The sequence below is a fragment of the Labrus bergylta genome, chromosome 22, assembly GCF_963930695.1.
Source record: "Labrus bergylta chromosome 22, fLabBer1.1, whole genome shotgun sequence".
In the NCBI taxonomy this organism is placed as follows: domain Eukaryota; kingdom Metazoa; phylum Chordata; class Actinopteri; order Labriformes; family Labridae; genus Labrus; species Labrus bergylta.
The window spans coordinates 6,702,884-6,714,510 of record NC_089216.1 but is presented as its reverse complement, the minus strand read 5'-3'; the positions used below and the strand labels follow the sequence as shown (position 1 = coordinate 6,714,510).

The 11,627-nt window shown below is 37.7% G+C and overlaps 1 protein-coding gene across 1 annotated transcript; it reads left to right on the top strand.

The window, feature by feature from the left end:
* Window positions 1-2,562: 2,562 nt before the first annotated feature.
* Window positions 2,563-11,040, top strand: nelfa (negative elongation factor complex member A). The gene is made up of 11 exons (XM_020640345.3): window positions 2,563-2,813; window positions 6,696-6,867; window positions 8,062-8,223; window positions 8,319-8,408; window positions 8,592-8,719; window positions 8,863-8,932; window positions 9,047-9,135; window positions 9,228-9,336; window positions 9,436-9,764; window positions 9,856-9,955; window positions 10,224-11,040. The coding sequence occupies exons 1-11, from the start codon at window positions 2,604-2,606 to the stop codon at window positions 10,406-10,408; spliced, it is 1,644 nt and encodes a 547-aa protein (XP_020496001.2). The 5' UTR covers window positions 2,563-2,603; the 3' UTR covers window positions 10,409-11,040.
* The last annotated feature ends 587 nt before the right edge of the window (window positions 11,041-11,627 follow it).

Here is an 11,627-nt window from a genome sequence, read left to right as displayed (position 1 = left end):
AATATATTAAAAGGAACAGATTGCATGTGTTTCATAAATATAAACAGAAATGGTTTTAATCATTTGGTGTTAGACGTCGGCTATTTAAAACATTATTCACGTGCTTTACTTTATTTATTTTCTGCCACTCTACAACATTTGAAAATGATAACACTTGATAAACACTATAACACTAGATAAATATATTTAAGCATACTTAAATAGATAAGTTATTTAAGCATACTTAAATAGATAAATATATTTAAGCTAAAATAGATAAATATATTTAAGCATACTTAAATAGATTTATGTTACAACTTTGGTAACTTTGTAATTTTGCAGATACATTTTTTAAAATCAAAACATCTTTTTTTTTTTTTTTTTAAATATGTTTATATTGTGGACCTAAGAATATATTTAAAGTTTTAAAATGGTAAAATAAATAAAATTGTTTCAAAATATAAACCAGAGAAGAGCATGTAGACTAAAGCCATGCCAAATAAGGAGGCCAGAAAACTAACGAGAAGAAGAGGAAGCAGGCTACATGGCATTTGACCCAAACAATAACATATCCTAAATGTATTTTTTCTCCCTTTATTTTAACTTCTTGTTATTTTTAATAATTATATTCCTGTTTTCTTGAGCTGTTGTAACAAAAAAATTTCCCCCATGGGGGATCAATGAAGTTTATCTTTATCTTAGAATAGAATAGAATAGATGTTTATTGCCATTTGCACAGGTACAGGACAGTACAGGTACATTGGAATTCTTGTGTGTTTCTCCCTGAGTCAGCTTCTACACAAAAAAAGTTAAAATTATATATAAAGTAGAATAGCATTATAAGAAAAGAAAAAGTAAAATTAAATAAGTTGTAGTAACAGCTAAGTGATTTAAAATAAACTGTACAGAAGCTATACACTGTATTAAAGCAAAGATATAATACAAAAAAAATAACAAAGGGGAACACTGTACAATTGAAAATATAAATATGTTTTCTTGTCTCTAACTTTCTACATCTCTTATTGCACCTGAGGTTATTGCACACATATTTTTCACATTATATAATTGCACAGTTTTTTTTGTTTTTAAGGTTAATATTGCACACTTGTGTTGCACTGTGAGGTGGTCAACTGTCCATTTAGTCTGTGAGGTGTTATCTTTATCTTTATAACATAGGTAATGCTTGTAAGGTAAAGTCACTGTAGGATAATTGCAGATATTACAATTTTGTAATTTCTATTAAATCTTGTCATGTTATTAGATTTCAATCGTACCACGCTGGACAATTTCAATGTAAGTGTAGAAAATAAACATTTTATTTTTGTTTCTTGTAGGCTACTTCTCATCAGATTACAACCTACTGCATCATAGGATAGGATAGGATAAAAACTTTATTGATCCCCAGAGGGGAAATTTGGGCGTTGCAGCAGTACAGACAAGTAAGCTCAAAATACAAAATACACATTAAACAGAATAGATTAAGATAAATAAAAACAGGGGGTATATACAGTACAAAATGAATGATGAAGTTAACTATGCAGGGAGTTGTGACAGTATTTGCAGATAATGACAAGATAAAGTGACAAGTGATGATTAACGTGACTTGGTATGATAAAGAGCAGCAGTCATGTAAACAGCAGAGAAGAGAGGCAGTGTTGTACCACAGTAATGCAGAGTGCAGTTATATAATATAATGTAGTATAATATATAAATATACATATAATCATATTAAACTGTCTTATGTGTTTTTTGTCCAGTTAGTTATGCTCCAGTTGAATATTAATGTGTCATTTATAGTATGTTTATCAGGGGGGTCTGAAAGGGGATTTCATTCATTTAAAATGAAATATAATTTTTCTTTTCATATATAGGCTACATTTATGAGGGAATATACACCATTTGAGCTTTATTACCAAAATATATTTTAAAAAATGGATAAGATATTTCTGGTGAAAAACACCATGTTTCTTCTTTTACATTTGTATTCTATTCTATTATTATATTATATTTGTATTATTATTATTATTATTATTATTATTATATTACATTGTATTATATTATAATATTATATTATATTATATTATTATTATTATATTATATTATAATATTATATTATATTTGTATTATATTATATTATATTATTATATTATATTTGTATTATTATTATTATTATTATTATTATTATATTACATTTGTATTATATTATAATATTATATTATATTTGTATTATTATTATTATATGATATTTGTATTATATTATTATATTATATTTGTATTATATTTGTATTATATTATATTTTTATATTATATTATATTACATTTGTATTATATTATATTTGTATTATATTATTATATTATATTACATTTGTATTATTATTATTATTATTATATATAATATTTTTATTATTATTTTTATTATATATTATATTTGTATTATTATATTATATTATTATATTATATTATATTATATTATATTATTATATTATATTACATTTGTATTATATTATTATTTGTATTTATCAGCTGTTAAATAAATGCCGCCGTCCCTGGTGTGGGCGGGGTCCTGACTATTTTCTTAGGTAGCCTGTTAAAATGCCCGAACTCAAAACACTTCTTTTTCCAAGATGGCGTCGATGAAGGACAGCGACACCGGCCTGTGGCTTCACAACAAACTGGGCTCAACGGACGAGCTGTGGACCCCTCCGAGCATCGCCTCCCTGCTCACGGTGTCGGTAATCGACAACATACGGCTCTGCTTTTCGAGCCTGTCGCCGCCGGTGAAGCTGAAGCTGCTGCTCGGGATGCTGCATCTCCCCCGGCGGACCGTGGACGAGGTGCGTTTAGCTGCACTGTTAGCCTGGCACCTTACTTTACCTATAAACTCACAAACACCGCCGAGAAAACACGCAGAATCTCATGCATTTTGCACCAAACTGAAAGCGTAATCCGCATGTGTGTGTTCCGCACAGCTGGAGGTGTTTTTAAAAGATGTTTTCAGGCTGTTTATCTGGCATTAGCTCGCTGTTTTCAACAAGGCTAAGAGGGTCACATTTAGCCTGGCTGAGCCCGCACAGACAGACATGATGGTGGGATGGGCATGAGGGAGCTAGCAGAGAGAGCTGGAGGGCGGTACTAGCGCATCACTGCTCTGTGACACACACATAACAACAGGTTTATTACATATTTAAACTAGTGTGCGTTGATTAGTCTTCACTCTCTCATGTGTCAGATGGAAATGTCTGTGCAACAGGTGCAGGACAACAGCAGAGAGCAAATGTAAACAAGGTGCAAATTTAATGTGCACAGTAACCCAATGTTCAGTTCAGTGTCTGCAAAAATGATTTCACATCTAGTTGCACGGTGGTTAAAGTTTAAAGCGGTGATCAGAGGTAAGCAGGTTCGCAACAAGCTGCAGGTGTTGTTTCCAAAACAAATACATTTAGGAAAAAAACAAAACAGTTTGCAAATGTAAACAAATATGTCGAAATACAAATCAATAAGGTGCAAATTCAATGTGCACAATAAACCAGTTCAGTGTCCTTAAAGTGATTTCACATTCAAGATAAGATAAAGATAAACTTTATTCATCCCAACAGGGAAATATAGGTGTTCCAGCAGCCAGCATACACACACACACAACACACACACACAACACAACACACAACACATATATACACACAACACAACACAACACACAACACATATATACACACAACACAACACAACACAACACAACACATATATACACACACACAACACAACACAACACACAACACATATATACACACAACACAACACAACAAATATATACACACAACACAACACATATATACACACAACACAACACAACACATATATACACACAACACAACACAACACAACACATATATACACACAACACAACACATATATACACACAACACAACACAACACAACACGTATATACACACAACACAACACATATATACACACAACACAACACAACACAACACGTATATACACACAACACAACACATATATACACACAACACAACACATATACACACAACACAACACAACACATATATACACACAACACAACACAACACAACACATATATACACACAACACAACACAACACATATATACACACAACACATATACACACAACACAACACAACACATATATACACACAACACAACACAACACAACACATATATACACACAACACAACACAACACAACACATATACACACACACACAACACAACACACAACACATATATACACACAACACAACACATATATACACACAACACAACACAACACATATATACACACAACACAACACATATACACACAAACGCACAACACATATACACAAACAAGCAACACATATATATATATACACACAACACAACACATATACACAAACAAACAACACACACATACACACACAACACATACACACAACACATATACACACAAACACACAACACAACACATATACACACAAACACACAATATAACACATATACACACAAACGCACAACACATATACACACAAACACACAACACAACACATATACACACAAACACACAACACATATACACACAAACACACAACACATATACACACAACACAACACATATATACATACACACAACACATATACACACAACACATATATACATACACACAACACATATATACATACACACAACACATATATACATACATATATACACACAACACAACACACAACACATATATACATACACACAACACATATATACACACAAACACACAACACAACACACAACACATATACACACATATCCTCATCATCATAGATTCCCTTAATTCTTTTAAATCTCTTAAAACAAACTTTTACAGACTTGCTTTCATGTGATGTCGTCTTCTTACTGGTTTTACTATTTTTATCTTCTTTTACTTCTTACTGTTCTTTTATTTATTCTCTTATCTTAACTCCTCTTATGTTTTAACTTGGTCATTTCTTATCTTACTTACTTTGTCTGTTTATGTTTCATATTTATATTTACTTTTTATTTTTATTAATAATAGTTTTTTTGATCCTTTAACCACTTGTTTCCATTTCTTTTTCTGCTCTTACCTTCTTGTTGCTGTTCTCTTTTTGCTTTCAGCTCTTTTAGTTTTAAATCTTTGCTCCTCTTGGTCTCAGCTCATGTTGTTGGGTTCTCGTGTTGCCTGGGTTCTTATGATGGTTCTTGTGATGGTTCTTGTGATGGTTCTTGTGTTGCCTGGGTTCTTGTGATGGTTCTTGTGATGGTTCTCATGATGGTTCTTGTGTTGCCTGGGTTCTTGTGATGGTTCTTATGATGGTTCTTATGATGGTTCTTGTGATGGTTCTTTATGATGGTTCTTGTGATGGTTCTTTATGATGGTTCTTGTGATGGTTCTTTTCATGGTTCTTATGATGGTTCTTGTGATGGTTCTTTATGATGGTTCTTGTGATGGTTCTTTATGATGGTTCTTGTGATGGTTCTTTATGATGGTTCTTGTGATGGTTCTTTTCATGGTTCTTATGATGGTTCTTGTGATGGTTCTTTATGATGGTTCTTATGATGGTTCTTTTCATGGTTCTTATGATGGTTCTTGTGATGGTTCTTGTGATGGTTCTTTTCATGGTTCTTATGATGGTTCTTGTGATGGTTCTTTATGATGGTTCTTATGATGGTTCTTGTGATGGTTCTTGTGATGGTTCTTGTGATGGTTCTTTTCATGGTTCTTATGATGGTTCTTGTGATGGTTCTTTATGATGGTTCTTGTGATGGTTCTTTTCATGGTTCTTATGATGGTTCTTATGATGGTTCTTATGATGGTTCTTGTGATGGTCGGGTTCTATATGTCTGTTGGGTATCGTGCACTTTGGGTTCTTTTCTGTTGAATTGTATTTCATTATTTTTTGTATTTTACATTTGTTTGTTCTTGCTGTTGTTTATGTTCTTCTGTGTTTGGTTTAGTTTGCTTTGTTCTTGTTTTTGCTGTTTGTCAAAGCACTTTGTAAACCTGTGTTTTTAAAAGGTGCTCTATAAATAAAGTTATTATTTTTATTATTCACAGAGGTCACAGAGGGAAAAAAAACAGTTTGCAGGTAGTGATGGTAAATATAATGATGTGGATTGTAAATCTGAAATTGCAGTTTTAAGAGTTAATCACTATTGTTAAAAGTTTAATGTCACCTTTGTTAGTTGAATTTATTCAAGAAAGTAAAAAAAAAGAGGTTAAAAAAAAAATCAAAAAACTTTAAATTAAATGTTAAGACCTTCAGATATTGATTCAGTATAGATCTGTACATAGTTAACTTTCCCTGAAAGGTCACCATTATTATTATCAATGTAAATGCTTGTATTTAATTTAGATGAATGTATCTTTTCTTTAGCACCTTTAGTGCATGTTGTTAACAGTCAGCAGGTGGCTCTTTTGTTCTTCTTCAGTCAGTACTAAAGAAGTGTTCAAAGCTGACTAATCTCAGTGGTACCTGAATAGTTTTGTTTTATCAAATGAATACTGTTAATTTAAATGTTGAGTGTTTTATTATTTTCTTTCTGTTGGACCTAATAAGCAAACAAAAAAACAGCATCCTGTTTGGTTCAGTTTTTCTTTAGCATATGTTTTCTGAACACACAATAAGTTCTTCAGTCCATCCTTTGTTTGTAAAGTGTTTCACTGATGTAATCTTCTCTCTCACCAGATGAAAGAGGCCCTGTCAGAGATAATCCAGCTGGCGACGGTGGATTCAGAGCCCTGGGTGCTGATGGTCGCAGACATCCTCAAGTCTTTCCCAGAGACCGGCTCTCTCAATCTGGACTTGGAGGAGCAGAATCCCAATGTGCAGGATATCCTGGGAGAGCTCAGAGAGAAAGGTGAGAAGTGTGTTAGAGTGCTTCTTAAAGCTCCTGGGAGGAGTTTGTAACGGGTTATAAAAGAGAATGATGTTAATACTGAAGCCTCCATGTGATCCTCAAAAGAAAACAAATCCATCAATAAAAAGATTCATTATTTCTATATAGTTCTTTTATATGCTTGTTACACCTGCTGCAGGGAAGGTGTCAGACAAGGCGACGAACAGCACGCTGCCTGAAATTAAGTTTTAAAGTTTGATGAATTGTGAGATGCACATGAGCAGTTTGTAAAAGAGAAGGATTCATGTACAGGACAAAATCAGCAAAGAGATGAAGGGTCCTACTTTGTCCACAGCGAGTGCTAAAATCAAGAGCTTTAAATTCATTTAGTTGTCATGACTTTGTGAATGTTGACTTTATTATGATAAACATGCTTAGTTAATTCATGGTAAACATGAAGTGAAGACAAATATTAAACATTTTTTACAATTCATGCAGAGGATCTGCTACTTGTTGATCACTCAGAAGTGAAAAACCTCGATGCTTGACTGATTTTTAAGTTTCATTTGTAGTTTCACTCAGCCAGCTGTTGAAATGTTCAAACTGCTGCTCACACTAGGGCGCTGGGTATTTCCCACAACCCCACGATACATATCACAATACAGAGGCCACGATACATATCATGATGTACGTTGAGTTTGGATAACGACCATGTCCTACACAGAATTCACTACAACAGCTGTTCTTTATTATTAAGACCAACAGCACAGGTGTGAGGATCCAACAACTTCAAACACTTCAGTTCAGCTCCTCAGAGATCCTAGAAATAGATTCAAATATTTGAATCCCGGAGCCGTGGCTAAGGTGTTCTTGTGAAGTGCACCATAGGTCAATGTCTGTCAAAACTGTTATCACAACTCTGCAGCCATATCGATTCTGTAACATCTGCATCCAAACATGTTTCCATCACAGTTAGTTTCCTAGTTGTGATGGGAAATGTATTTACCCATCTTTATAAACACAGAGTAATGTGTTTTCCTTTTCAAAGCAACTACCTGATGCCCAAAGCTGGGTCATGGATTTGAAACCAAAGAGAGAATTTTATAATTTTGCCAGCCAGTTTAGACTTTCCAGACACTTCATGGTGAGTCAGGGTGTTCAACAGACTGTCCTGAGGTGAACTGCTGTCTAATCTCTCCCTCCTCCCCTGCACAGTGGGAGAGTGCGAGGCGTCTGCCATGCTTCCTCTGGAGTGCATGTACCTGAACAAGAGTGCGTTAACCACCCTGGTGGGACCCCTAACACCCCCCGTCAAACATTTCCAGCTGAAGCGAAAGCCCAAGAGTGCCACCCTCAGAGCAGAGCTGCTACAGAAGTGTAAGTCATTTTCCGCTTCAAAGTGGTGGTGGGGGGGAATGCAATGCTTCATTTTTGTTCCTAAAATGCATTCGTTTGTTGTTTTTATTTTCCAGCTACAGAGACAGCCCAACAGCTGAAGAAGACGGCTGGAGTGCCTTTTCACGCCAAAGGGAGAGGATTGGTCAAAAAGATCGACACAACTAGTGAGTCAAAGCCCAATGAATCCACCCACAAGTTTGACATTTCAGGGTTAAAAACCATCAGGTTACTGTTCTGTAAAAGTTACCCACCCTAACACTCATTTTTATCTTTCAAAAAGTCGACATAATCACTTATTCCTAATATAGATCTTCCAATATTTACTTTCATCAATATTTGCATCACAGCTCCTCTCAAGGGGATTCCCAAAGCCCCGTTCCGCAGCCCCACTGCCCCAAGTATGTTCAGCCCCCCCAGTAACCGCACACCCATCGCCCCTGCACGGACGCCCCTGCGCAAGGAGAGGGGGGTCAAGGTAAAGTTTGATTTGAAGATATTAATCCTGCTGAAGCTTTTTTTTTTTTTTTTTTGCGTCATTATGATTTCTGTCTCATTTGCTGCATTCACGTTTTCTTAAAGATCTATGTTTCATTGTTGTTTTTTTTTCCTCGTGTGCAGCTGTTAGATATTTCGGAGCTGGACATGGTCGGAGCCGGCAGAGAAGCTAAGAGGAGAAGAAAGACGCTGGGTAATTATATCAGCCGGCCCGAGTTTTAAAGCTTCTGCATCTTAATTGATCCGTCCAGAGACATGAGTGAGTTTTTTAATTTTGACGCTTCTTCTTTTTTTTTTTCTGCTGTAGAATCCGAGGCGGGAGAAAAAGCAGCCAAAGAAGAAGCCGTGGTGGAAAATACGACACCCGACTACGCCGCTGGCCTCGTGTCTGCACAGGTACTGGACTCAGCATCCCTCAGGTCTTGATTTTCCTGTTTTGCATCATATTACCCCCCTCTCTTAAATGTATCTTTGTCATAACTTTTCAGAAACTGGGGGCGTTGAACGAGAACCCTCTTCCATCGACCAGCTACTTACCGGCCACACCCAGCATGGTCCCCTCCTCCTCTTACATTCCCAGCTCAGAGGCTCAGCCAGGTTAGCGCCACACTTAGCTTTAATGCTCTAGTCTGATGTGGCAGAGACATTATCAGCAGATTCCCACTCATGTGTTTTATTTCATGTCCTCCTCTAAAGCAAATGCAGGTGGTTCGGGACGGGACACTCTGCAGTCGGCTCGCCAACCAGAGGAGTCGGCAACAGCGGGCGCAGGCGCCAACGCAACCTTACCGGGCCAGTACAAGCAGAGGACGCCGATGTACAACGCCGGCAGCACGGCCAATCCCGCAACCCCCGCGTCCCCGAGCACGCCGGCCTCCACCCCCGCCAACAACGGGCCCCCAGCAGCTGCGACAGCCAGCCAGCCGGAGACCCCCACCCAGCCTCCCAGCACACCTCAGACCCCGACACCGACACCGGCCCCCACGCCTCCGCAGCCACAGCCCAAAAAGAACCTGTCGCTCACGGTAAGTCGGAGAGAGTGACGGCGAAGGTAGTTGAAAGACAGATTCAGGTGTTTGTGATCAGGCTCACATGTCTGCTGTGTGTGATTCTCAGAGAGACCAGATGTACGCCGCCCAGGAGATGTTCAAGACGGCCAACAAGGTCACCAGACCGGAGAAGGCTCTCATCCTGGGTTTCATGGCTGGATCCAGAGGTACACGAGTTATCTTAATGTATCATGAACATCCATACAGAATAAAGAGCATACGTCCTCTAACTGGAATAACATATAGATAATCTGCAGAGGCGTAAATGTCCTCGTTTAGATTTACTGTAACTGCTCTCGAGGACTTCAGGATCATCTTTTTTTTTTTTTCTGAGCTTTGATGATTTAAAAACAAGAGCTAGCCTGATGTTTCCTAATTATTATTTTTTTAACATCCAGTAACAACCAGTCTGCCTTCCCTTGTGTGTTTCCACAGAGAACCCGTGCCCGGAGCAGGGGGACATCATCCAGATCAAGCTGAGCGAGCACACGGAGGTGCTGCCCAAAGCCGACGGCACCGGCAGCACCACTATGCTGGTGGACACAGTGTTCGAAATGAACTACTCCACAGGACAGTGGACCCGCCTCAAGAAATACAAACCCATCACCAACACCTCCTGAGATGTTTGTTCCTCAAAAAAAAATCCCACGCTAAGATTTCATTTTTCAAAAAAAAAACAAAAAAACAACATGTTTACACACAAGTATTTGCATACACATTTGGGCCAAACGGAGCACTGGGCAGGTGGAAGATTGTCAAGGAGAGAGAGGTTCTCCCTTTTCCTGCACCGCCAAAACGCAGGACTCTGAAGAATATTTCTGTACTTTATTTTTGGTTGTTTCCCTTTTTTTATTGTTTCCGTTTTTAAGTCACCTCCGATGCTTGTCTGATGGGAGAGAGAGAGAGTCTGAGCGAGCAGAGGAGTTCTTCTCACGGCGGGGGGGGCACCTTCTTAACATTTGTACTCTGGCATACGAGCATGCCGCGTGTCCACAGAGAAGGAGAGACAGGCCGTCTGTATTTTTCTGTATGAATGTGACGTTCAAAGCTTCTGTTCAGCGGAGTCTTCATGTGATGAAACGAGAGAGAGAGAGAGAGAGAGAAAAAAGAACTTGTGACGGTCGACATAGAGGTGACCGAAGCGAGCGCTGAATATTTCTGTACAGTACTGTTCAGAGTGTTCTGGTAGGTGTTTCATACCTTTTCATCCTTTTCAAAAGAAGGGAAGAAAATAAAGTGACGACAGACTCCAGGGGGTGTTTCTAATCCTTCTTACTGACTTTTTAAAAGGTTTTTAAAGTACTTAGGATTTCCTTTTGGTGTGCCTAAACTAATCCCTGCAAACGTTTACACCTCTGTTTACTTCACATGCTAACTGATGTATCTGGGATGGTTACTTAAAAGCCGGGTTGGTACTTTTTTGAAAACTGGAATGATTTTGAAAGACGTACTTGTTCAGCACCCACCCCCTCCCCTCTGTGCTCCCTCAAAAGCCACGCCCCTCACGTACACATACGAGCGCCATTGCTCTAGAAGCGGACCTCAGCTCATCGCTTGTATTGTGTAGAAACTACGTCGTCTTATTTCTCATTCAGCGGTGAGTAAACTCACAGTATAATCTCCGTCATCAGAGTGTGGGCCAGTGCACACAAGGGGTAGAGAGCGAGCAGGGAGGCCTGTGATTGGTTCATCTGATTGGTACCTCGTGGCAGACATTGGTCAAAGTTTTTACAGGCTTACAAACTGCTACAGATGACGAGTTTTCTTATTGGTTCTTTTTTCAGAGAACATGAGTTATTCATTTCTGTCAGGACCTAAAAACAATTTCAACCAAAATCT